General features: G+C 39.3%; 2 protein-coding genes across 12 annotated transcripts in view; both read left to right on the forward strand.

The window, feature by feature from the left end:
- myo9b (myosin IXb) overlaps positions 1–10,410 on the forward strand; it is a 29,668-nt gene extending 19,258 nt beyond the window's left edge. For 4 of the 11 annotated variants that reach the window (XM_034152967.1, XM_034152968.1, XM_034152966.1 and 1 more), the window contains 19 exons: positions 937–1,254; positions 1,580–1,661; positions 1,891–2,088; positions 3,010–3,116; positions 3,522–3,595; positions 3,886–4,070; positions 4,549–4,677; positions 4,880–5,050; positions 5,141–5,182; positions 5,278–5,389; positions 5,486–5,559; positions 5,679–5,871; positions 6,437–6,565; positions 6,917–7,022; positions 7,295–7,423; positions 7,576–7,699; positions 8,110–8,210; positions 8,297–8,421; positions 9,276–10,410. In XM_034152967.1, the coding sequence (XP_034008858.1) occupies positions 937–1,254; positions 1,580–1,661; positions 1,891–2,088; positions 3,010–3,116; positions 3,522–3,595; positions 3,886–4,070; positions 4,549–4,677; positions 4,880–5,050; positions 5,141–5,182; positions 5,278–5,389; positions 5,486–5,559; positions 5,679–5,871; positions 6,437–6,565; positions 6,917–7,022; positions 7,295–7,423; positions 7,576–7,699; positions 8,110–8,210; positions 8,297–8,421; positions 9,276–9,562 (2,686 nt within the window). In that variant the 3' untranslated portion in view covers positions 9,563–10,410. Of the gene's footprint in view, positions 1–936; positions 1,255–1,579; positions 1,662–1,890; positions 2,089–3,009; positions 3,117–3,521; positions 3,596–3,885; positions 4,071–4,548; positions 4,678–4,879; positions 5,051–5,140; positions 5,183–5,277; positions 5,390–5,485; positions 5,560–5,678; positions 5,872–6,436; positions 6,566–6,916; positions 7,023–7,294; positions 7,424–7,575; positions 7,700–8,109; positions 8,211–8,296; positions 8,434–9,275 lie in introns of all 11 variants that reach the window. The other 7 variants (XM_034152970.1, XM_034152969.1, XM_034152972.1 and 4 more) reach the window with 7 other exon arrangements.
- A 621-nt stretch (positions 10,411–11,031) lies between these two features.
- Positions 11,032–27,947, forward strand: mfsd14a2 (major facilitator superfamily domain containing 14A2). Its single transcript, XM_034153064.1, has 12 exons — positions 11,032–11,296; positions 13,905–14,000; positions 16,696–16,758; positions 17,770–17,897; positions 18,031–18,145; positions 18,898–19,116; positions 19,831–19,944; positions 21,015–21,086; positions 21,596–21,708; positions 23,266–23,363; positions 23,657–23,814; positions 24,630–27,947. Exons 1-12 carry the CDS (start codon positions 11,213–11,215, stop codon positions 24,840–24,842), a joined length of 1,473 nt encoding a protein of 490 aa, XP_034008955.1. The 5' UTR covers positions 11,032–11,212; the 3' UTR covers positions 24,843–27,947.
- The last annotated feature ends 25 nt before the right edge of the window (positions 27,948–27,972 follow it).

Raw genomic sequence — 27,972 nt, forward strand, 5'->3', positions numbered from 1 at the left:
TGCTTTGACAAAAAATCCATAAAAAAATGTCATCTGTGGAAGCCGTAATACTGTAAAAAGCACGACCAATCATTTTAGCCGGCCCGGCTAAAGTAACTGGATGGCCTACCTGCCTGTCAGCCTTCCATCTGTGCACAAACTTATCTCGTGCCCTCATTGGTCATGTGCGCGTTCGTGTGTGTTGGAGGAGGGGCTCTGTAAGGAAGTCTGAAGGAAGGGGCAGATTTTTTCCGGCTGTGTACTTTCAAATTCTAGCGCACTCGAGCTGGTTTCTCCAAAATTACCTACCCCACCTTTAATGTAAACTCTTGAATAATGTACTTCATCTACTACAAGTAGTTTGTTTGAATGTAATAATTATGTTGTCTGTTGTTTGTGGAATCATTTATTGCAAAATGAATCTGAACTTTTCGATCTGTTACGATTATAAACTGAAGCAATATAAAAATGACTCCCATTAACTGAGTTTTAAACATCAGCATATCCGGTCATAGTCCGGTAATTACCTGCTAACGGAAACTCTGCCACACAATTCTTATTATTATTATTGAAACATGACCGGTAAGTTTCAAATTTGTCCAGTAAAATAAATTCTGTCCGGACATTTGACCCTGAACTAAAACTACACTGCTTACATCGTAGGAGTTACATAGTAGTTAAATTGGTATACATTAAAAGAGTTCAAAAGTTGATATTTGTTGACAACACTAACAGGTTTATTCCAATGAATGTAATACTGAGGGCTCTGTTGGAGGACTTTTTCATTTTATTTTAGGGTTACAAAATATGAGGACAGATTATCAAAGCATCATTCCAAAAACATTTCAGTTTATTGTATCATCGTCATTTCAAGTAAATAAGAAAATAAATTATAAAGCATTATCATTTATGGAAACGTTAATGTGACACCAGCCTGATTTAATGTTCCTTACACAGCAGCTTGAAGAAGGAGTTAAAGAGGCAGGAGAAAGTGGAGCTGAGCCCCAGCAGGGACCAGGACAGGTCCCAGAGTCGAGAGAGACGAGAGGGCAGAGGGTCGCCTCCCCCTCTCAGCAGACCCCTCTCCCTCCCACTGGACACTAAAGATGACAGTGATGACGGCTCTTCTGGCCCCTCAAGTAAGAGCAGCTCGCTCCAGCGCTACAAAGATATGGGGGGCATCAAGAAAAAGGCAGAACAGTGGAGGGAAAGAAAGAGCGAGGGCGAACACACGGATGAATCAAGTCCGGAAGTACGGCGGAAAGATGAGTTTCGGTAAGTATCATAAACTATTGGAACAGATAGAAAATAGCTTAAAGCTAAGTCTGCCATACATCTTCTCATCCCTCTTTAAGTATTGTATATGTATGCATGATCCTTTTTTAATAAAGACACACATTTAACTTCAAATCGTTCACAAACTCAATTAATATTGCACAACAAGGTATTTTTTTACGTTAGTATTTATTGTTTCTCTCATAATTAGATAGACATATAGACATGGCAATGCTTTCTCTAAATGTATATCTTGATGGTCTTTAAGCCAACTTGTTAGTCCCACAAGGGTCATGAAGTGTGTCTGTATCATTGTTTAACACAGGAGCAAAGGGAAGTCCATGTCGGTAGATGAACTGTCCAGGATCAGCACGTCAGGCTCCGATAGCTCACCTTCTTCCAAGGAGGTAAACATTTGAGATATGTTATTATATTATATAAAAAACACTAAATGTTATGTTCTGTTGTTGTTGTGAGTGTCCTGTACAAAAAGACATGGTGGCACTGGCTTTTCAAAGTACTGTAGTTACAGTACAGTATGTGTACAGTAAGCTGACAAACGCACAAATGGAGGCTCCTTACGCATGATTATTAAAAAAAAGGCCTGCCACTCATCACCTCTCCTGGCTCAATTAGGTCAGCGTGCGTCTCCGCAAGCAGCCCAAACGCAAGCGGCGCTTAGCCAATGCCCGCAGCGTTTTGATGCTTAACTTTGGGAGCCCCAAGGAAAGCGAGTACTGGAGCTATCCGCTGCCCCCCATGAGCCCCTTTCTGCCCACAATGAAGAACCCGGCCAGTGGCGTGGATGTCTGGCCCTCAAAAACTAAGGTCAAGGTACCGACCAAACGGACATTTTAAAGCAACAAGCCAACCCTCTGCATGCAGGCGTTGCATGTGTATGTCCCAAACCGATGAGGTCGCATTGCTCGGGACTTCTCCTTTCTGCTCTGCAGCCCAGGAAAAAAAGAAATGAGCTGTTTCTTCTGAAAAACTAAAGGGAAATCTCTCAGCAGATTTCCGAAAGCTCATTTATGATCTTTTTTGTCCCTTTAACAAATGTAGGTCCGCAGGTACAGTTCAGAGTCACCACAAAACTGCTTTTATGTGACTTGAACATTAAGACAATTATTGTGACTTTAAAATTCACTTTTAATTATTTAGCTTATTGCTTAGTTTCTGTTTATTATGTTAACATTACAGAAGTACAATACAACTTACCTCACATTCATTATGAGGTGATGGGTGATATAACACTATTCCATCTTTGTCAAATAATGTATCGAGTCACAGACTTACCTTTATCATATTTATCTGTTAAACTGTAACTGTATGAAAAAATCATACAAATTGTGTTAAAGCTTAAACCATTTAATAATGAACGGATAAATGATGGAATAGTATTACAAATAAGTTGAATGTGTAAATAATGAATGTTTTAACACACTGACACAATGTTACCTATGTATGAACTAACTTAACTCGAAGTAACTTAACTCAAACTAATTATGGCAAAAAAGGTCAAAGCTCAGCTGGTGGCAGGAATGGAGGCAGCTATGCGTTAAAAATGGTGATGTTTATGGGGCCTGGTTTGGTGATGGTACAGCTGCTTTTGGGCGATGTGGTGGTGAAACAGCATCAACTTGGACAAACAATTTGGGGTTCCTGGGACTTTTTTTATTAAGTATTTTTTGGTTTTAGTTCTTTGTTCGCAAGTTATATACTCCGGCATAATTACCTGTGTTGATACTGTTGCAGATATCGTCAGTAACTGATGGGGTAAGATTCAGTCTTCCAGCCAAGAGCAGCAACGAGGACGCAGAGCAACAGGAATCCAACCAATCACAGCTCACAACTCCTGAGAGGTAAAACTACACCCAGTTCAAAGGAAATGTTTAAAGGTGTTGTCGTTTTTTGTTTTAAGCTTTATATTGTTTTTTCATTAATTAATAGGGGTGGGTATTGTTTAAAAATACCAATATTAGTTCCCCTAAAGTGATATAAAGTAATTTGATTGATACCTTGTTTATTTATTGGATTTAAGTGAGCCAATTACACTCCACTTCAAACCAATTGCTGTGATTGGCTGCAAGCAAAAACTTGCCAATGTCTTTTTCCCAATATCTGCGTACAAAAAATGCAGGTACAGTTCAAATGAAGAAATGTCAATGCTTGGTACTGGGTCCTTTTTGTCGATACCTTAAAGGTATCAAGTACCGGTGACAAGCCCTGTTACTTAAAATATATATATTTTGCTGTCTGTTCTGCAGGATTTGGTTTCTCAGTAGATTCCTGAAGAAGCGGACTCCTAAAAATCCCTCGGGCAACGACTCAGATATAGGAGGTAAAGTAGGAGCAAAGTGGCGATCTGTAGCTATTTATAAATTGCAGATATTTGTTATGTACACATACAGTTCAATACTTCAAAATAGGCAAGGGAGTGTAGAAAGTAATGTAGTGTGAACAATATTTCTGGTAATGTTCTACTCTTCACTGCCATCTGGAGGTTATGCTGATCAGTAATATGTGTGAAATAAAGAGGCTCTATGTATCCTATCCAGTAGGAATATAAAGTTTAAACTTGTATTTGTTGTGTCAGACGAATAATAACACATCTCCCTCTTCTGAATGCAGTCACCTTGTCCAGCTACAGCCCTCATCCCTACCAAAGGCCAAACCAGAGCAGTGAGAAGATCGCTCGAAACCCGACCATTAAAATCAGCCGGGCCACGCGGGGGCTGCAGTCCAACACCTCTCTGGATCGGGAGATCACCGACCCAAAAGAGCTGCGAAACCTGGATGAATTCCTCGGAAATCAGGTGAGAACTACACCTGAAGAGGGGAAATCTGAAGCCCAATCATCAGCTTATTCATGTTTTATTTCTAGCACTTCGCAAAACTACTTTTCTTTCATACAAAATTGGTGGGAGGGTGTAACGAGTGCAGAGGAAAACCCAACACAATTTTGGATAGGATCCAAATCACGGCACAGATACACAAATTATTTTTCACTTTCATTAACATAGCGAGACAAATCGAGCCTTGGAAGAGTTCTGTGATCTTTGTGGGCCCTAGTAGTTGTACATAGATAGATTGTAATCATCTTTTATCTAGTGCATTTTTGTAGTTGATTAGTTCTACAGATGTCTACGTTTTTGGGGTCCAATTTCTAAGGGACATCTAGAGTTTGGAAAATAACTCTACCCTGGTTAAAGCACATAACTTTATTTTGTTTTGTATCATACCCCTCTCTATCCTTAATCCTGTGTTCCACATGTTCCTTGTCTTTGTCCTCAGGTGAATGAGCTGCAAAGTAGGATAAAAGATCTGTCGCCTACAGAGAGCCTCTTCCTCACAGCCACCATGGAGTTCAGAGAGACCATCAAAGGGATGTACTCTGTGCAGGTCAGGCCAGCCTCCTCCTCGGTACAATATAATGTTTCATCTAGTTGTAAGAAAGTAAGGGACAGTATGTTTCTTGATCATTGCAGGAACGTTCGTTATAGTTGTTGATTTAACTTCTGCAGTTATTTTAGAGTGTTTTGGATGTTCAAATCTAAATCGATTGAAGTTTATTTAACTGTTGCTTATTATAAGTCTGCAAACTAATGTCTTCTGTTATCAACAGAAGCCTCAAATCGGCTACAAATATCTGATGAAGGGCTTCCAAAACAAAGTGAAAACACTAGCAGGGAAACAGAAGAAGGAAGAGACCTCGCTGGTGGTCAACCTGTTTCAGTCTGTGCTGGACGGCTTCATTAGGGGCGAGCTGAAACGAGCTGATTCTGAGCCAGCCAAGGTGAATTACAGAATTTCAATATCTTAACTACTTTGTGAGTGTAAACCGTCCATTGACCCACTCGTATATCTCAATTCTGGTTTCTCTCAGGCCAACAAGACGACAAAGAAGAGGAGAAAAAAGGATAAATGTGTAAGTTGAGCATCTAAACCTGCATTGTGATGTTTATGCATTATACATCCAGGCAAATTATCCCAGTTCATTGTATGTACTTCCTGTCTTTACAGCCGAATAGTCCTCTGGATCACTTGTTCAGCACATACCAGGTGAACATCATGCAGTCATGTGACCTGTGTGGCTCCTACATCTGGGGAATGGAGAAAGCATACATGTGCAGTGGTGAGTTCAAAGACCTGCAGCAACACAAAATGTAACAGCATTTTCTTTGCCAATACGAGAGTAACGCAATTAAATCACTTTTTTTCCTTTTTTTAGCTTGCAAGTTAATATGTCACAAGAAATGTCTGGATAAAATCATCACAGATTGCTCGACACGATGTGCTAGGCAGGTAGGAACTGACATTTTTCAATACTACTACCATTATGTTTAAATAACTCGCATTGATTGCTCAAATTCTGCCCATAACTCCCTGTAAATGAACACTCCTCTTGTCTTGTCTTATGATAGGATGACAGCGTGCCAGGCTCCCTTCACTTTGGGGTGCAGGTGTGTGTCCTCACCAATAAAACTAACCCTGTGCCCAAAGTGGTGGAGTTGCTTCTGATGCACATTGAGCTGAACGGCCTCTACACCGAGGGCATTTACCGCAAGTCGGGCTCAACATGTCGAGCGAGGGAGCTCCACCAGATTTTAGAGACTGGTAATACATTCTTTACACACCAGCTGAAACTCTTTACTTCAGTTTTGGAGATCCACTTTACATGAGGTTACTGGTGTTATTAATCTGCATAGTTGGTGTGCAGCGGCAATAGCCATAGACTATGAAGAAAAATAAATAATTGCAGTTGGAGAGATGTTCTCTATCTGCCATAGAGACACTTAACATGATTTTATATGATATTTATTTGACTTTATTTTCTATAATATCTCAATTCTCTTATTTTCTGTCTTTCTTTGTCTTATCTTCTCTGTTAAATTGCATTTTTTGTGTGCTCATGTTCAAATCAAGAATAATTATAGCTTAGAACCTTTGATAGCTGGGTTTTTAAAAATATTTGGAAAATGATTATGTCGCCCTTGTAACGACCTTACAAGTTATATTATTTTTTTTTTAGCACTTTAAAGACTAAGTTTTGATCGATTAAAAGGGAATATATTAAAAAAGAAAAGTACTAACTTTAAGTACTGTACTTCTAAAAATGTGATGGTAGAATCACTATTAAATGTTTTGGTGTGTTTCACCTGTGTGCTTTGTCTTATTTCAGATCCGGAGGGGCCAAATTTAGACAACTACCCGATCCACACCATCACAGGTCTACTGAAACGTTGGCTCAGAGAGCTGCCGGACCCCCTCATGACCTTTTCCCTCTACAACGACTTTCTGCATGCCGTGGGTGAGTGAATATTGAAATGATACAACACAGCCTGAAAAAACTGTTGTCAAAAGTGTGACTATTTTTGAATAATGAAACTGAAACTGAAATAAAACTAAGTTGAAAACAAAAACAAACTGTACATACATCGGTAAGTCCGCAACTAGTGCCTTCTTTGAACTTTTTTCCTTTAAAAATGGCCTTAACAATTGATCAATTAACAAAGTCAATTCTTTCAATTCATCGATACATGAGAAGTAGTTCAGCTCTGCTTGTGATTATCTTGATGTAAATGATTGGAAATCCTTGTTTGGGACCTTGACTCTAGTAGATTTTTGAATGTTATTGATATCCATGTTTTTTTGCCCTCAGAGCTGCCGGAGAAAGCTGAGAGAATAAGGGCTGTTTACCAAAAGATTGATGAACTTCCTCCTGCTAACTACAACACGTTAGAGCGGCTCATCTTTCACCTTGTCAGGTAGGACAAACTCTACATAAGGTACATTACAGTTTCCTCACTTGATTAATTCATCCTGCCACATTTATACTTTTTTGGACTATGGAATGTGCTATAGTAAAACAAAAAGAAATAAACAAGACAGAGAACTATATCTCAAAAAGACAAGAATTGTGTTAATATAAATGAAAAAAAATGGTTAATTCATTGTTTTAATAATACAATATGAGTTGATTATATGTTTACGTGTAGAAGTGACAGGAGTGAGACCTTTTATCTGTGTGTCTTTTTAGGGTTGCGAAAGAGGAAGAAAATATGATGTCAACAAGCTCTCTTGCTATTGTGTTTGCTCCCTGCATCCTGCGCTCACCTGATGTTGACGACCCATTTCTGGCTATGAAGGATGTGGCCAAGACTACAACGTGAGTCATTCTGCACACTCCCATATTCATTTTTGATGTATCTTTTCAAAATATTGGGTGTGCTTTTGTTGCATTAGCTTTACTGCATGTATTTCTAGAGATGAACGTTGTTTATATGGAGGACTTCTTCTCTCTGACCTTGTTTCCTGCAGGTGTGTGGAGATCCTGATCTCGGAGCAGCTCAGACGATACAATGAGAAGATGCAGAATATCCAGCAGCTGGAATACGCAGAGGCAGTGGCTGTCAATCAGCTCAAACTGAGGAGACAAAACACGGTGAGAGAAAACTAAAAACTAAAGGAATATGCATCATGAAACATGTGGTCACTCAGGAAGTTCAATTCAAACTGGTTAGTTGTCAGTCCAGCTATTATATTTAAAAGTTGCATTAAGACAGCACAGACCATGCCACAGGAAAAGTTATACCAACTCAAACAAAAAAATTGAAATGACATCTACCAGTACTTATTATTAAATTAGTATTAATCTGAGAAAGGTAACATTCAACAAATGAACTTCTTTCTTTATATTGATTTTGTTCCACACACCACTGTCACCTAAGTTTGATTCATATCAAATTTAAACAAAGAGCAGCTCAAAATTACTCTTAAACTAAACTTTGAATACATTGTCTCGATCTATAAACTCGCACCCATCTTACTCCAGCTCCTCTGATCTTTGTTCAGGTTGTTGAAAAGCCTCCACAGCTGGATGTTCCCGATCATATGCCTTCGGATGAAACGGAGAGGACCCTCATTGATAGGATCAAGTCCATCAAACAAGAAAAGTGAGCTTGACTTTTTTTCATTTGAGTTGAATGCTTTGTGTGCAATGCATTTCATTAATAATGATGTATTGTTTTGTTGTCTTCAGGGTGGACTTGGCTTTCAGGTTACCTGACCTTGAGCAGGATAACTCTGACGACAACCTGGACTCATCATCTTCATCGATGAGCTCAGAGAGTCTAGAGGACCGTCTGGGCAGCCTAGACTCGGAAGGTCAGTAGGGAGGTACGGTACTTTCACCTTCTTCTGAGTTTAAGGAGACAATTTCATACACGTCATATTAAATCAAAACATTTGTGTAACTCCCCACAATGATACATGGTATAATAGATAATGTCCTCATGACAGTGTTCTGCCTGTGTATAAAGGGTGAGGTATTCTTAAATAGAACATATTCATCATGGCAGCAACAGGTGTATATTAAATCACAACAATTATTAGGTAACAATAGAAATATACTGTTCAAGTAATCTTCCAGGAATGTGTGCTTACACTTAGTTGATTGGCCATCACAGTATCTTTGTAGATGGCATTGAGTTGAGGTCTATCATAGGTCGAGCCAGGTTAAAGTTTTGTGATCCTGTGTTTTATTTTCGCGGTGCAATGTTGGAATCCCTGCTGCACCACCTGAGTAGTCTCATTCAAATTCACAGGGCATGCAATATTGATATACTTTCACTTGTAATTGCATTAAAAACATTTCATTTGATTTCTCCATGAGATTCAATATATATTGTTGAATGGATATACAAAAACATCCAGATAAAGATCCTTATTCATTTGGTCAAGTTGATTTTAATGCTCAGCCCTAATGTGCATTTGTTTTGCTTTGAACGTGGTATTACATTTTCTCTATCTACTTCGTTTAAAAAATGTATTTAAACTTTACATTTGTTTTTTTTTAATTATGCAGCAACTCTAGCGAACTACTTTAGCTTCATATCCTCTGTAACCACACAGATCATTAGCCGTTATTGACTGGTTCCATACACATCAAGTCTCTTATGTTTATTGTTAATTTAATATTAAAGTACTAAACAAGTTTGCTCATCTGTTTCTATTACCAGCCAAGGTGACCATGCGATCAAAAACCCAGAAACCCAACTGCCCGCCTAAACCTGCTGACCTGGCGCAAAGAGTGAGAAGTCTGATGGCTCAGACAGGTGATGCGTGGGGAGGGTTCACACCAGGACAAAAGACAGATGCTACAAAATCCATGTGCTTCCTGCCCAGCCCAGATAGCCCCTCCCCCGACGACAAGCCGCAAATCATTAACAAGTCTTTCAACGGGAGCTATGACGACCTGGACATCCCTTACATCGACGAGGATGAAGAAGATCCCACCTGTGAATAACACCACAAGTTAACATAATAAGAATATGCTCCAGGTGTGACTGGATTTTTGTTGAAAAAAAAAGAACTGTGCACTTTGTTTTATAGACTTTTCCATGTGTCAATGCTGCTATGGAAACAAAGTGCCTTGAGAATTTCAATGTATTTAATGCGAGATGTACGGACTGTCTGGAGAAGATCCAATTGCAATGAGGACTTGGCCTCTTTATATACAATACACTGTGTGTGATTTTAAACATATCTCAGAATTGTACAGTTTTAAGTTTTATAAAAAGGTAGGTACTTCCGTGACAATGTGAGACCAGCTATGTCTCATCTGTAGAGGATCAAAGGGATCAGGAGCATTTGAGGATACAAGGTTCTCCTTTACTAATGGACATTATTTTGAGCTCATCCACTGTTGCAAATAATAGGACTTTATGGTGTTTGTGGGTAGAAAAGTTTTACAAGTGTACCAACAATGTGCATAGGAGAATCAGAGTGCTTCTCTATTGTACAGACACAGAACCATTGCATTTTGGGCTCGCTCTTAATGCATGGTTGTGCATATCAAATGTTTCAGTTATGTTTTTCTGCTTTTAATATTCCTGTGGTATCGACTGCTGCGACTGACTCATTCAATACACTTGTAAGGCAAATGGCCATATTCCTGCCTTTAAGACTGACTGAAAAATACTAACCTGTCACTGTGCAGTTTCACCAAGTAAACATTTTGTCAATACATATAGGTTTTTTAAATAAATATGCATGCCTGTACATTTATAAGGGGTTATGAATCATGCGTATTTGGGTGAGCATCCTCAGAAATCGTCTTTTGACACGTGAATAAACTGACCTTTTTCAAATGTCTACTGCTGTAAAACAAATAATTTCAACCAATCCTGCAGCTTTGACAATGACATGTCTATTAAGAACATACTGCAAAAGTACATGAAATGTTTACCAAGTGTTACATGTGAGGAAAGTTTGTCATTGTGTCAATGAGATCATGATAACAAATGACACCTATTGCAGACCCTTCTGGGCAAAATGTAGATTTCTAGCAGACCCGACTGCTCTTGATAAATGTTTCTAGACCTGAATGTTGTTTAAATATAGGGGCTTTGTGATAATAAAAAAATCCCTAGGTTGACGCTGGTGGTAAGGTAAGTAACATACAAGTATATTTATGAATGTCTTTCTATGTCTTAACAAAGACTTAAAGACACATTTGAAAATGAGTGTAAGAAAGGAGAAACTGAAGGGTGTGGATGTAGCTGAACATCTTGTACACTTTCCTTATAAACACAACCACTCACCCTATAAGGGAGTTCCTCTTTCTACACAGAACCGCGGTGTGGCATTCACCAATCACCATTTGAGGATCAATAGCACAAACGTTGTTCTCAACCAATCAGACGAACTGGCTGAACTGGTCGTTTATCAGACAGCTAATCGCTGAGCGGTGTTGCACTGGAAGGGCGGGTCAACATTTAGTACAGGAAGAGGGGTTGAAGTGAGGTGGAAGAATCATCAGTTAGCTCACTGCTAGCTGTCTCCTGGAGCCAACCGCCGATGTGTTATGAGCTTTGTAGCCGAAATCAGTATATTATTTTAGTTCCGATAGTTGCAACGATGACACTCTGACACCAAGAATGGACATAAGTTAACAATGACGGGGGAGAAAAAGAAGAAAAAGCGGGTGAACCGCAGCATTCTTCTTGCAAAGAAAATTATAATAAAAGATGGAGGAACTGTGAGTTAAATATTTATTTATCTTCGTTGAACCAGTTTGCCACGGAGCTAATCTTACTATTGTCCTCTGAATAAGTTAGTAGCCCATGTTTATATCAAGAAAAACAGTGGTGCGGCTTTTGTTTACGGCTTTGTGTCTTTGGTGGTTTGTCCCAGCGGATAATGTTAACCGTTCGCTGGGTCCGCCTAGCTAACTCAGCTAGCTGTGTGCTACCATTGGCTAATGTAAGCGGCCTTCGTTTACACGTCAGCTCAGGTAACGCAGGCTAACTCATATCAACGTTAGCTGTTTTTCTTGAGGTTTTCACAGTAATTCTGCTGCCCAAAGTATATTTGATACCTTACTTTAAACTATCTCTTTAATGCTTAACGGTTTCTCTCGTTTGTTCAAATATTGTGGAATTTACGCGTGACAGTGCATCACTAAACTGGGGCTAGGTTAAAATTAGCTCACTAGCATATGTGTGTATTATGTGGGGTGTTTTTGTCCTGTTGTAAACAACGGATAATTAAATAAAGGGTTTAAAATACTTAATGTATTACCTAGAAAATGGTTTAAGAAACAAAGTAAGCTAACTTGTCGGATATTGTCAGATATATTTTAGGTTTGTTCGTTTACGAAGGCTAGATAGGGTTGGTAGTGTTTGTTTAAAAACAAGCAAACATACCGTTTAAGTCAAGATACCAGGAAAGCAAATATACTAATTGCCACTGTTTTAATAGCTGTGTAACGCAACTAAGCTTATAACCCATATAGGGTTTAGAATCGGGTGCCAATGATCTTTAAACATAATTTAAATATATTTGTCTATGACACATTTATACCCTATTGTCTGGGTTATTGACACCTGTATTCAAGGTCGGATGAAGTCCTACTATAGTGACCTGTGATAAGATGCCCTTACCTGGAAGCATCAAACCTCTTTAATAGACAGACCAAAATAAAAGCAATTTAGGATCAGTGAACCAATGGTGGGAGTGATGATTGTCCCAAATGAGACAGTTGGCAAAGGAAAGTGAGTATGGTAGAATTGTTATAAAGAAAACAGTGAGGCATCAGTGCTGGTTATGTAATCAGATGAAAACCTGTGCCAAACAAGCTGGGTGTCCAAATGAAGACACACAGACTTGTAATACTAATTAAGAGAACAAAAACAGTTGTTTTTCCCTTTTGTAATGGGCCTGTATTCATGATGACAACCTTCTGTCTGAACACCTGACATGATGTGGCGCTGTTCCAATTAGGTCTTCAGTTTAAATTACAGTTATTTCTTTACTCCTGCAGCAAGGTCTGTCCACTCAGCCGTTAATATTTCATTTTCAGCAACCAATCTAATATGGCTTAGTTGCATTGGTGTCAATAGCCAATTCTGATCTCTAAAGATGCAGCTGGCTGGGATTTCAGTGGAGAGGAAGTTGCAGCATCCATATAATACAACAGTTTCAGGTTAGCAAGTGTTGTTAAACAAAAGGCTGGGGTTCTTTCTGATTTACTGCTTGTCAATCAGTCAAACTCTAGGCGTTTTTTTCTCGATGCTTTTACTCTCACCACATAGGGAAATGGCAAACCACATGAGCGAGTAAACTAGCAACTAGAGTCTTTGTAAAGTTGGACCTGGCCTACTTTTACTGTCCCAAAATGATCACACCTCGCTTTGTTTCCTGCCAAAGATCCTGCGTCCACGCTCACTTTTCATCGCACTTTGTCTTCACCTCACAGACTTGTATAGATTTTACTGTGCCGTGGTGAAGTGTCTACTTCACTAGGTATTGAATTTGAATGAAAGTTAAAAGAATATGTGTTTTTGCTCATTAAATAGATATGTTTGTATTAGGAGTTACCCAGTAAACAATAGCACATAATAGTTTACTTGTTGGATTAAATACTTTGCTTCGTACCTGTGCCATTTTCTTTGAATGCTGAGGGGTTAAACATTTATTTGAATGAATATTGTTGTGTTTGCCAGTAAATATGCTATTCAATCTGATGCCACTTTAACCTATATACATTTAATCTTCTCTTGCTACACAGGCAATGCATATTCTTGTACTCAATAAAATTCAATTGTCATCATAGTCTCAATTATAGTAAGTCAATTTATCTAAAATTGCACGTCATGTAAATGGTTGAGCCCAATGTCTTACATTAATTTAGTTTACAGTATGTATGACTTAATTAATTGAGCCACAGTGATCGAATGCTTTTGAATTAATCTTGCCATGAAATAGTTAAATGAAGAAAATTAAGATTTTTATTTAAATTGACAAATAAAACAACTCGCAGTAATTGTGATATGATGTGGTGGCTTCTTTAAGTTAAGATTCAGCAGTTTATTGACTAAGTCAAAACTTCCCCAGTGTACACTTCCTCCAGTTTCAGAGTGAAAAAATATTTCTCATAATCGTACACACTATTTCATAACTGTGGGCGTTCCTACAGATCGGCTGATGCAGAGTATTGTGTCATCAGATGGATGTTACTTTGAAATGGATTCCAGTTTAAAGTTTGATATGTTAATGTGTACAGGCAATTTGATGCTTGTAAAAATGTTTGTTGCTTCTCAGCTAATGATCTTTCTAATTGTATGCGCCTCTCTGTCTCCATCCAGCCTCAGGGAATCGGTGAGCCGAGTGTTTACCATGCTGTGGTGGTCATCTTCCTGGAGTTTTTTGCATGGGGTCTTCTTACCACCCCAATGCTCACGGTAAGCCTGGACACAATGCACTTTAACATAGAGGCACTGTTATGTAAACTGATATAACTTTCAGTAATAAATTCATACGCCTACACCTCCTCTCTGGAAACCTAGCCAGAGAGGTTTCCATTGACTGGAATCGCACAAGGCCCATCAGTGTCTATGAATGATTGAACTCCTAATCCAATGAGCGAGGCCTTGTGTGACGCAGTTTTGTTTTTTGTGCGTGTATGTTAGCAGATGTTTTGCCAAGCGCTAATGGACTGAGAAATATGAAAAGGGCATCAAACAGTTGTATTGTCTGAGCACCACTTCTTTGTTGAAAAGGCTTATCAGGGGGTCACTGGTTTGTGTTGTCAGGCCACAGCAGTGATACCGACGAGCAAACCACGCCACACACTCACTGTGCTCTGCGAGTGGTGGGGTGTACGTATTTGCTACAGGCAACTCAAACAGCATTATTTAAATTACTTGTATTCTTAAATGTCACCTGTCTTTCTGAAAAATGTTGGCATCAAAAGATCAACCAATTTTGGAAAAACAAGGATTATTATTTCCTTAAAAACTGATCTTAATTGTAAGCTAAGAGCTAAGGTGACTGATAGTGACGACATGCTTTATTTCACACTAGCAGGGGATCGTGTATTAATAGTTTTTCTATTTCAGGCACCATATTTTTTCATTTTTCACCCAAGCTCGATATTTATTAAATCCTGTCAAGGGTTTCTTAGCCTAAATATTTGTTTTCTACCAAAATAAATTACCTTTGTTTGAAACTAGTATCCCAAACAAATGATGGGCAGACATCTGTTTGCCAGATGATGTTAACCAGACAGGCTTTTGCCGTGCAGACTGTTGTTTGAAGAGGTGGTTGTATGTGTAACTGTTAAGCATTAATTACTGGGGGTTTGTTGCCTTCAAGATCCCTGGGTGGAGGGAGGATTTGCATTTTGGACTAATCAGAGGGTGCCTGAAGATGAGAGGGTCTGCTTCACTGCTCCCAATGAGCGCACTGCTTCATTAGTATCCAGCAGCAACAGCCGTCATTGAGCCTTCACAGCCAGTGTGTGTTGTGTAGCTGGCTCCCAGAGGAACATAGGAGATTCTTAGCCATGCCACAAGCTTCCCCTTTTTACCCCTACTGTACATAATAACCAGAACCTGTTATTCAGTCGAGCTCCACATGTTCTCATTTAAACCGAGGCTCCATGTTCCCACAGCAGTGTCAATGACACTTGTGCTCTATGCTTGCTGCACACAGACATATGGACTTTGAACTGAACAACATATCAATGATTTTTTACCATCTAAACACGTCTTTCTCTTCTGTATTCAAACTAAGATACAGTATTGGAGGAACAGAGTTTCTGGTTTATTTTTTCCTGAAATACTTGAGGATTATTTTTATTTGCGGGAAAGCACAGTAAACCAAGCATGGTCAACAATATAACAGTTCTCAATTTTTCAACCTTGCAAGTGAAGCAATTACTTAATTTCTTGTAATGCATGACTTTAATCTCGGTAAATCTGAGGGTTTTTCTTCTCAGAATATTACCTCCCTCCCCAACTCCATACTTAAAAATGGTTGAGAATATTAAAAACATTTTCGACAATTCAGACAAAATGTAAAGGATTGTGAAAGGGTATTTACTCTCGGAGTACCTCACACAAAACAGAGCAGTTTCTCAGCATGACAGTTTGCCATCTAGACACCAACAAACGGGTGTCACTGTAAGTCAAATGTTCTAAGATGATCTGATACCATGAGAACAAAGAGGAAGGTTATTTTGCACACTTTTTATTAACCATATTATTCAGCTCTTCAGTTTATGGCCTGACTGTCCTTTAGATCAAGATTAATACGCTCTGTAGTGTCCGTGGTCACGCTTGGACTGTCGTACGTACTAAAAATATTAATGTTCTTCTCAGAGGGAACAGCAGTTTGAAACGGGCGAGACCACTGAATTATGGTCCTTGCTGAACTGCATTGCTGCATGTAGCCTTTCACCCCTGGGTGCAATTAGTATAGTGTGAATTTAGTTTTTTGTGTAAATTGCTTTGCACAGGACTTTTCACAGGTCTTGAGCCGACCAACCAAAGACAGAAAATAATATGCAAAATGAAAATGTCTCTCTTGGATTTAAATTAGCTAAATTCACTTGGTGGGGCCTGATATATTTTATTTTATAGTTTTAAAGGCTTTTCATATAAAGGAAAAAAAAGAGAATGTATTAAGCGTTAAGTAAATACACAATTGTTTTATATGCTTTGAACAGTTAAAGTTTATCTGCATGTCAGTGTTTGTTTTGCTTATTTTATGGTTTCCCAATGAATAAATGATGTTTTAAGGGTTTTATTTTATGACAGAATAAAACCAACTTAACCAGTTTAAGGATTCTTTATATTTGGGTCATGTCCCTGTGGAACGTTTCAGAAAACACATAAAATATACAATATTTATGTTCCATCTAGGCCTGTATAATGTAAAATATGTTTCCTTTACTTTAACAGTTTTTGTTGCAGCGTCTACTTTAATGCCATCGGCCTCAAAGAGTGAATTAATGGTCCATCGCTTTTCTTAGACTTTCACACTTTTTATGCTTACTAGTTTACTCTACAAAGTACAACATCCATTGTTTGAAATGTGATGCAGACTGTTTGCATAAATTGGTTTCATGTTGCGTTATCTGTGTTTGGTTCTCAGGTATTACACCAGACATTCCCACAACACACATTCCTGATGAATGGGCTCATCCATGGTGTCAAGGTAAGACAACAGCACACACAAACACAATATTCTGTGGTGACAAACCATGATGCAAAAACAGATTTCCTGTGTGCATGTTGGCAACTTATTACTACTATTACAACATCCTAATACCAAGCTGTATCCTTGTGCTATGACTACATTTGTGTTCACTGTGGGGTTTTTCAGTTATAGTCTACAATATTAATAATTAATAGCATCATTCTGGCTTTCTCTAAACCTCTGACCTCAGTTTTTACTACTGCTCTTGCTGTTAACTAACATTCTTCTTCTGTGTTGATCTTGCTTTTATTTGCCCTTGGATGATTAGCTGAGCGTGTGTGCTCTTGTTCAGCGACGCCCTGCTCGACAGAAAAAGCAGTTACATGTTAACACCTGCGAGCTGTCCAGTAACGGCAAACAAGAGCACACACAGCGAAGGGCCTCGAGTGCACCTTAATGATCTTTATTTAGGGAAAGTGTGTCCAAACATAGTTGGAGAGTACACCCTTGTAATTATTTCTGGGCTTTTTTCTTGTGATCACATGGATGAAATAAAGAAATTCTCTGAGGAAGAAACACTGTGAACAAGCAGAATTAAGAGGACAAATATATTAGTGACCAAAACATAACTATAATGGCAATCTGTTGTCCATATATCAATGTAAAGGATTTCTTATTGCAGAAATGCAGACTAACTACAATTTCTTGGACCTCAAAGTCCACATAAAAGGCTCTTTATTTGTCCAACAACAGACACTAGTAGCTTAAATGTCAGTAAAGGGCAAACTACAGCTGGAGTTTGACATGTGTCACTGATGTTGATTTTCCACTCGAGCTAGCCACAAGATCTAGATACATAGATATGTTCTGTACATTGCGCTGAATATGTTCATGAACTCGAATCACCGTCCCTGTTAGTCTACAAGTGGTAGCTCTACTCAAGTTATCCATTAACAGCACTTTTCTGATACATTTACCCCCCTCTCTCTCCCATGTCCTCCCCCATCCTCCTCTCTCCATCCTCTGCAGGGTCTATTATCATTTCTGAGTGCTCCACTGATCGGAGCGCTGTCAGACGTATGGGGACGCAAATCCTTCCTGCTGCTAACGGTCTTCTTCACGTGTGCACCCATTCCACTGATGAAGATCAGCCCATGGTGAGTGCAAAACAGAGACCACTCTAACAGTGAATACATTAAAGCTCCAAAGATTATTCATTAACTATAAGGTTTCATTTTATCATTTGTGTTTGTTTCTATATTGATAATCTAATCTCCTTTCCTCTTTCAGGTGGTACTTTGCAGTCATCTCCATGTCCGGCGTGTTCGCCGTCACCTTCTCTGTGATCTTTGCCTACGTGGCCGATATCACGCAGGAGCATGAGAGGAGCACAGCATACGGTTTGGTAAGGAGAACAAAATAGGGTCCTGTTCAAATCGTTATATAAAGTAGTATTTATAACTATGACTGTACCTCAAGATTGCTGAAGACAAAAATAGTTATTTTGATTAGGCCCTTAATCTCATAAATTATTACCGGATGTATTATTCAACAAACATTTCCATGAACTGAGTAATCAAGATTTTAATGACGTGACTTAAAGCTTAAAATGATTATGAAATGGATATATTTGATCACTTATTTCATTCACTGGAGTAATATGCAGCTGAATAACAACGCTAGATGACGCATGGGGTAAAGTATGTTACCCTAACAGCAGCTGTGCATACTTTAGACCGGCGCATGAAGAAATGTTAAGAAGATAAAAACAATTGATAACGCTCTCTAGAATTCTATATTCCTGCATATAAATACTGCTGTTATAAACCATTTCCAATTTGCAGAGCTTATAGAGCACCACATTGTTGGGTCTGTGTGAAAATACTGGAGAGGAAAACCATCCTTTGACTGGGCACAGCCATCATACTGGAGAGGAAAACCATCCTTTGACTGGGCCCAGCCATCATACTTACAACACAGATGAAAACTATCCAAATCGACGTAAACATCTCAGAAAGGATTAGGAGGCAGTTATCATTACAGAATCATGCCCCTGTCTGTTTTAAGTCCTTAAGCTAAGAGTCATCAAAGACAACAGCCTGACAAGACAGATCAATCACTTCCTGTTTGGCTCACCGTCGGCTCTCCCCCCTCCAGGTTTCGGCTACCTTTGCAGCCTCCCTGGTCACCAGCCCGGCCATCGGAGCCTACCTGTCCGTTAAATACGGCGACACCTTGGTGGTGATCCTGGCCACGGCCATCGCTCTGCTCGATATCTGCTTCATCCTGGTGGCCGTGCCGGAGTCTCTGCCGGAGAAGATGAGGCCAGCATCGTGGGGAGCGCCCATCTCCTGGGAGCAGGCAGACCCCTTCGCTGTGAGTACATGTACATGGGTTATATGGGTTAATTACAATAAAAAAAGGACCAGCCGTTTATTGCAGTTTGTTTTATCAGCTCTAAGTATTTATTGGAATAAAATGGGATAATAATTTATGGTTATTCAATGGAAGCTTACTTACATCATTAATGTTATTAGTTGTAGCAAATCATGCTGGGAACAAACTCTTGCAGGGGCACATTGCCCACAGAAACACAATTATTTTAATCAGAAAAAAAGAACAATTCTTTTATTCAGTCATTCATTCCTGCAGAGCAACACAATGATGCATAACCAGATTGCTTTTTGTAATGAATACATTTGAATAATGGACTAATGCTGTAGCTTTAGGGATGAGTTGTTACTTTATAATGAAAAGCTACTGCAGTTTGGGTTTGTTGCTGCCTAAATGTGTATTTTGATAAAGAAAATCAGATTAAGGGGCTTCTGGATTATACATGTGTTATACAGGAAAGAGTTGAAATGAAAGGTATCCATGGGGTGTTAAGTTTCTCTTTTTAAAATAGGAGTTACTAGTTTCACAGAATATGAAACCCACGTTGATTGCTTTTGATAGTTCTACCTGTGATACTGGCCATTCAAATATATGTTTTAATCCAATGTACGTGCTTGGGGACAGATTCCACAGTCCTTGTTCTGTGCACTTGTGTTTCAAATGAAGCCTAATCCTTCGTGCTGTTCTCTTGCTCAGTCTCTGCGTAAGGTGGGCCAGGACCCCACAGTGCTCCTCATCTGTATCACAGTGTTTCTCTCCTACCTCCCTGAGGCCGGCCAGTACTCCAGCTTCTTCCTCTATCTCAGACAGGTAACACACTGCTCTCCCTGCTTACCTTTTTTGTAGAAAAAAGACTGATTACACACATGTAATATCGCCTAATCATCCAAAAATGTGACCTAAAATTGTCATTTAAAGATTTAACTTCAACTTGTTTTCATGTCAACACCAACAGCTCTTTACTTTATGGTACCGGACAGATTAACTATATTGTCAAATGAGTTACATAATGATTGTGGTGATATTCAGAAATAAAAAACTGCTTTCTCAGCTCAAGTTGGGTTTCCATACGGAGGACATTGCAATGTGGTATTTTATGCAGCATCATCATACTTTATCCATTAGTTTTTCTAATAAAAGACTTAAATTGCTACTGGAAAGCTCGTCGAAGTATAACTGAAGGGGGGGGGGGGGGGGGGGGGGATTGTCCAACACACACTTTTGCTAACATCATTTTAAGATTGGATCAGCAGATCTGCTGAGCAGCCAGTTTCAGTGTGTATAAGTAGAGCACATTTACAAGGTGTCTCAGCAAAATGCAACCGCAGGAAATCTATTTTAAAACCACAACGAGCCAAAAATGGAGAGTATCATCTGGAGGCAGCAGGCGGTTTCTAGACAAACTGATTTAATGTCCTTTCGCAATCTGCTGAAGAGAGGATTGTTTAGGTTGTGTAAACAGTGTCAGGAGAACCAGTCGGGGGAGTCTGAAGCACATTCTCTACTGCGACCATCCTTCAAAAGCCAGAGAACTAGTTCTGAAGGATTGCTGTTAGCATTACTCTCCACGCCTTCCTGTTCCAGTCATGCCATTTATCATATATCTCTCCACATTCATTGTAATGAATTATACATACTATTAAAGTGGATAAAGAGCATCATGTTTGACCTAAATACAAGGGAAGGAAAAAGCCAAGCACCTTTGTTGTTCCAAGACACAATAGTCAACATCTCGCGTTTACATAAGGCCAAATACAAATACTTTTTTTCCATTGTTTTGTGAGAAATAGGGGAGTTTTAGTGTTTGAGATACTTGCTCGTCTCTGCATGCTTGTCTTTTCACGTCCTAACTTGTGTTATCTGAATGCTCTCACCCTCAGGTCATAAGCTTCACACCAGAGACAGTCGCTGCCTTTATCGCCGTCGTGGGGATCCTCTCAATAATAGCCCAGGTACGACAAAATACACTTCTGCTGTAGAATTACATGTGATATTGAGGAGTCATGTTCTGAGTTTTAGTATTGTTATTATTGTGTTTTTTGTCTATAACGTGGCAGAAAAGGGTAAAAGATTTCAGAATTCACAAAATCCCAGAACCCAAGTTGCCAATTTGAAGTCTAAAATAAGTACTTCCATTCAAAGGAGAAATAACAAAAAAGGAAAAAGCTGTGGGAAGAGCAGCAGATGACGGACAGACATGTGATGGATGTGTGCACACAGTAGACAGTCTTCATTTTTCTTACTTTGTCTAAAGAAACATGTTTTTCAGTGTACCATTACAGAAGACAAAGGTGGTAAAGCTATCCAAACAATTGACATTTCATTTTAACATTGTTTCAGATCAACTTTCTGTCCATATAAGATTCAATAGTGATTACAAAGTTTATTGAAAAGGTTTTGATAAATGACTCAATGCCTCTTTAAAGGTTTCTTGTATGACCTTTGTTCTGTGTTGCCTCAGACGGTGGTGTTGGGGGTCCTGATGCGCTCCATCGGGAACAAGAACACCATCCTGCTGGGCCTCGGCTTCCAGATCCTCCAGCTGGCGTGGTACGGCTTCGGCTCTCAGCCCTGGTCAGTACACACACACACACACACACACACACACACACACACACACACACACACACACACACACACACCTTTCCACTACTTATATTTATAAGTCGAAGACCCAATATTCTAAAAACAATACAAATATGGTTTTCAATTCCACTTATTGATTCCCAAAAGTGAAGTTGAGCTCAGGTTTCAAATGAGTTGGCAAGGTTTACAAAAGTGAGTACTGATGTAAGAAAGAAAATGTAATCAGTCAGTGAATATAATTCAAGGAAGGAAGGAAGGAAGTTTGGCTAACATGACTATCATTTCCTGCGACATTGTGCAATACTGCAGTCATAGTCATAATGCCTGCGACTAAGTGAGTTATGGCTCGTTCAACCCCAGTGAAAAGGTGAATAACTTCTGCATAGCACATAAATTAACCTTTTGAATAAAAAAGAAAATCATAAAATACTTTAAAACAAAGGATTTTAAAATCTTCTGATAATTTGTTCTTCTGCCTTTTTTGTTGATTTTTGTTACTGTAAAGAAAGATTCCTTAAAAGTGGAGTACGGTCTGATATAAAACAGAATCTTAAATGGAAACTATTAAAATCTAGATGTCAATGTTTTTCCGTTAAAACATGTTGTTGTTGTAATACCGTGACAAACCACCAGAGGGAAGCATAGCCTCAATCCACAGCACTGTAACCAGATACTGGTGATAGTTTATTCTGATAGTGTAGTGTTGTAACTCGAAACCTTTAGTTTGACTATTGCGTAATTGTTTTTTCTTGGAAAATGTGCAGAGGCATTTAACTGTCTTTGACCTTACAGTTTGAGATGAATCACCTGTCTAACATGCCTTTGTATGGCAAAAGAAATAGTAGTAAAACTAATCCTTCTGTGTTCATTCACTTGTAACTTGGAGAAATTGTGTTTTCTATAAAAAAATCCCCCACCCACACACACAGGCCACACTATCAGTTTCACTTCTCTTGTAGTGAGATCATATCAACTGCGTCAGTTTCTCTTGTTGTTTTGGCCGAGAAGTCGGAGTGACCCACAATGTGTATTGATCCTGAAGGAAAACATTCACGACCTGTCTCCTTGTTGCCCCGCTCTGCTTTGGTCAATACCAAAGGAAATTAGGTTGAATAAAGGTCAAGCTGTTCCTTGTTCACAAAAATATAAACAATATCCTCTGTTTAGTGTCTATGTTTGGGATTATCATTCAAATTTCTAGAATTTTCAAGCAGTCAGTTTATGATGGAAATACAAAACATTGTCATGGTTTTAGTTTTTCGTGACAATGACATTTTGGAATTTGTCACCTCGGTCCCTGTTTACTTAGTGAATGTCCCCGCTGTGGGACAAATAAAGGGTTTCTGATGTAATATTAGCAGTTTTGTTCAATTCAAGTAAATATTTGACAATTTATTTTGATACGTTTTTTTACACATACGGTTTTAACCCAAATCTGTGTACCAACCTTTCATCCACCTTTAAAGAACATATACAAATCAAATTCTTGAAAGGTTAAATAAAGCTTTGTTTGTATCCTTAACAAATGTGTGTTGTTGGCCGTAGGATGATGTGGGCTGCTGGAGCGGTGGCTGCCATGTCGAGCATCACCTTCCCCGCCATCAGCGCCATCGTGTCCCGCAACGCAGACCCCGACCAACAAGGTAAACACTCAGCTGATACATCTCTCACCTTTTCTCTATCTTGTTGTTAAACTAAGCATGTATACGTGTTCTTTTTCTTTAAACAGAGTGCTATATGGGATCTTTTCATTCATATAACCTTTCTGCTCAAGTAAAATAGTTACATTATTGAAACACAAAGTAAAAAATATGACTAATGCATTTAGGTACTTTTTTTTTATAGTCACAAAGACGTATGCAAATGTTCAGTTTGGCCTCTGAAATGTAGCATCTATCATCTTGACAGCATTGTGTTTCTATCCGTCTGCCTGTAGGAGTTGTTCAGGGGATGATTACTGGAATCCGGGGCCTCTGTAACGGTTTGGGCCCCGCTCTTTACGGTTTTGTCTTCTACCTGTTCCACGTGGAGCTGACCGACCCAGACGGAACCGAGAAAGGTGTCAAAGCAAACATGGCCAACCCCACTGATGAGGTAGTCGCACAATACTGTTACACAATACAAACATATGTTGCACATATTGAAGCTGTACTTAAAGAGACGGCTCCTCAAAATAAGAAAAACGTATTTGTCTCATCCCTGTAGTGCTATTATTGTTTTGGTGTGAATGTCGGAGTTATGACCTTTAGACATATCTGACTTCTATCAAATATTATGTTAATTCATGGCACTTGTGGTGCTTAAAGTGGTCAACAAATAAATACAGGAACCGGTTACTCAACATAGTCCACAGATCTTGTTGTGAGCATTTTTATGGAAGCACCATTTTATTTCTACAGAAATACACCTTCCAACCATATCACTGCACAGGAGGAAGCGGCTGGTTCATGGATAAAAGACTTGTGTGTTGGCTGGTGTAGTTTGTTAGAGGAAAAATATTGTCTTGGTCAACAATGAGACAATGCCGTCAAGTTTTTTGGCATCTCAAGCCAAAACAATCTCGATTAATAAATATATCTACATGTATCGATTTTAGATTTTCGTAGTGAATTGTCTCTTTAAACAGGATGTGAAGTGACTGTTATTTTGTATTTATTGATTGTGTTTTTATTTAGGTCTTAATGTGTGCACATGTAAAAATGTGTCTTTGATTCTGTGTATATATATATATATATATATACATATTTGCACACATATTTTTATATACATTTGTTTTTATATTCGGGATTGTGGGAAACGGTATTTCGATCTCTGTCTGTACCTTTATATATATACAGTCTCTGTCTGTACACACAAACTGGAAAATTGACAATAAAGTTGACTTTGATGATTCTCTGTCTTTCTTTCAGAGTTCCATCATCCCAGGCCCCCCCTTCCTGTTTGGTGCGTGCTCCGTGCTGCTGTCCCTGCTGGTGGCGCTGTTCATCCCGGAGCACACGGGGCCCGGCGGGAGGCCCGGGGCCTACAAGAAGCACAGCAACGGGGCCCAGAGTCACTCCCACAGCCCCCAGGGCAGCGGGGCCGAGGGCAAGGAGCCGCTGCTGGAGGACAGCAGCGTATAACCACAGCTCCGGGGGGCAGAGAGCTCCAACCAAACACCCCCACACACACACGGACTGATACACACATTTCACCACACGGACACACACTCACCTCAGGCACACATCAGACTCAAGTGCCATCAAGAGGTGTTTGTGTCCACGGCACAAAAAGTGGGCACCCCTAACTTAGCAGCCCATTTCTTTCTTTCTTTTTTAAAGCAGGGTATAGGGAAGACTCTCAAAGCGCCCCCTTATAAAGAAAGAGTGTGTTGAGGATCATTTTGGGCTGCAGTGGAAAGGTGTGTGACCCGGCTGAGCTGGACTCTTATCCTTGGTTTCTATTAAAGCAGTGACAGAGAGCGAACAACAGCTTGCCCCCCCCCCCACAACACCCCCACACCCCCCACCTTCTCCTGGTGCAAAACCAACCAGGGTGATTTGGTCTAGAAGTGAGGCTGGGGTCAAATGTTACTAAATCCCTGTGTGATAATTCATGTTCCTCTGAAGCCAGTGAAGTGGCAACTTTGCTTGTCCAACGAGGGTTTACCAAACAGATAGTTGAGCACTTGTCTAATGGTTTTCCACGAGCTAACCTCTGATTGGATGCTTGTGATGCAGCTCTGTTAAAGCCTCTGAGAAGTGAACTCGGATCTTCCTCTGAATGCACAGCAGAAACCTGCGAGGGGAGTCTCTGTTGGGAGAGCGCTGCCTAATCAAGGTCAGGATGGGTCAACCAGATATAAAAAGCTTCGTAAGACCACACTTTGTCGCAACATCACACTTCTTACAGAGAGAAGTGTGAGAGAGAGAGACCACTTTATTAGCAGAAACTGTTTCTCAATGTTTACTTGCCATTCTCTAGATTAGTAGTACAGTTTGGGTTGTATATTTTTAGAAACTGAAGGCTAGTTGTGCTTCAAGTTTTTATTCAAGAAACAAATGTTGCCTCGAAGTGACTTAATATATATATATAAATATATATATTAATTATGTAACCTGTATGAAGACCAAGGTCTGAGAAGGCTCTGTAATCTTTACGCTATCGCTCCCATCGGAGCCGTTACACACTTTTTATTCCTCCCGTTTTCACGCCCTCTCGTTCATTTGTTACCGGACATTTATCACCATCATGGTTAAGGCTTACAAAAAAACATGTTTTTTTAATTTCATACGCTTCTGGAACATTTGTAGCTAGAGAGGAGTCGCTATCAGGATACAGAGTCTTTGAATTAATATCATTAGGTTAAACAGAATATCACTCATGCTGCTGCAGTAGATAATTCAAAGGTTAAGTGTGATGTAATGAGCAATGAAACGGTTTCACAGAATCCCTGGCGTTTAATGTAATCTTCCTACAGTCAACAGGCACTGCATATTTCTCAAATTGTAATTAACAGATGGTAGACATTTCTGATGTGAAGCATCTCAAGGAACTGGCTTTTAACTCGCAATTGTGTAGGCATCAGATTCTCCAGAAAAGGAGCCATTTGGTTATTGTCAGACCGGTTTGTGCACTTTAACCCGCACCACCTTTAGGAAAACAAGTTTGTAGCCAAACAAATATTTGTTGCCCCCTACAGGCAAGGAAGGTAACAGCTGCTTAGAGTTCAGCAGATGTGACAGCGACAGGTGGTTTTAAGGTTTCAAATGTCCACAAAAAAACATGCTAACTGTGAAAAACTAAAACTATTCCATCCTAAAGTGTCTCTCGAGGGTTAAGTTCCAATTTATGAATTCATAAAAACATGGAATTAACAGTGTTCACATCCTAGTAAACCAATGCAAATTACTCAAATATAGAAAATAAATACCCATGAGTTTAAAACAACACAAAACTACATGACATGACATGAGACAAAACAACCTTTCAAACAGAATGAAAAAAAACCCGGGATTAGAATATGAGTTTTGATCCTTCCTCCTACCCTCTAGTATACATTCAAATTAAGCAGCCTGTGATTTTAAATCCATTCCTTGGTCGATGCCTCACCCTTAACCAAGTTTCAGTCAAATCGAGCTAGTGGTTTTTGCACATCCGCATATCTGTCAGCTGTTACCTTTCCAGCCAATAGGTGGCTCAAGTTCAACATGACCCTTAGAAACTGTTGCAGCTCCATGATCCAATGATTTAGTTCTGCGCCTATTTTGGGGTGTTTGCATCAGTGACACTGTGATCCCTTTTGTTCACAAACTGCGCCGAGAAAACGGTAAATGATCCTCAAAGCCTGACACGGACTCGAAGTGGGTGTGACGCTGTCTATCTGAAGAGAAATGTTCGTCTTATATTTTGTGCCAAATGTTTTATTTTTCTTGGTTTGCTTTTTCATACAGTGTGTGTGTACGTGTGCTTGCTCACTTGAGTGATTTGAATATTTTCTTTTGTGTGTCTTAATTTCTTTGGCTGAAGATTTAAGTTTTAGTGCTTAAACTTCATCTGATCATTTTTAGGAATCTTTTCAACATTTTGGTTAGATGGTTAATCTGTCTGTTCAGTTTCAATCTTCCTTTAACTTTCACTGCGTTTAGTTACATTTGATATTTTTCCCAGATTGATCAGTAGATAACAAGTCACTGAATGTTTGAAGCCAAGTTGTACATGTTGACCACACTATACCCTCAACATTTTGACTTAACCTGTCCTAGTTTTTATTCTTTCAGAAGGGGAGTTAGTTACTAGACAGGAGGCCATCGGTGTTGATTTATTCTCTAAATATCATATTTTTTTATCATTTATTGGACCAACACATTGGTAAACAATTCAGATCCTACACAAATTGGTAAGATTCTGCACCAGCCCATGTGCACCCATACATTTTCCAAGCAGACGACTGTAAATGTACAAACGTCACCTGTACGTACAGCTAATGTATATATTTATCGCTCAAGGAGACGGCCACCTCTTGGTCTATTTGGTTGTATGGTGCAATTATTATTCTATATTTCTCAAGACTTACCTGCTAGCCACTCCTGTTTTTAGTACGATGTGGTTTGTGGCCTGAACCCCCCTCTCTGTGTGCCTAAAATTAGCCAAGAAATGAGTATGGCAACATAAGTAAATGGTGGTTATTATGTAAATATGGGAAACTAATGACAAACTATTTATTAAAGGTTTATTGTACAATGAAATGTTTGACTTGTCTTTGTGAGTTTT

This window comes from Trematomus bernacchii, unplaced genomic scaffold, assembly GCF_902827165.1.
Source record: "Trematomus bernacchii unplaced genomic scaffold, fTreBer1.1, whole genome shotgun sequence".
NCBI classification, from domain to species: Eukaryota; Metazoa; Chordata; class Actinopteri; order Perciformes; family Nototheniidae; genus Trematomus; species Trematomus bernacchii.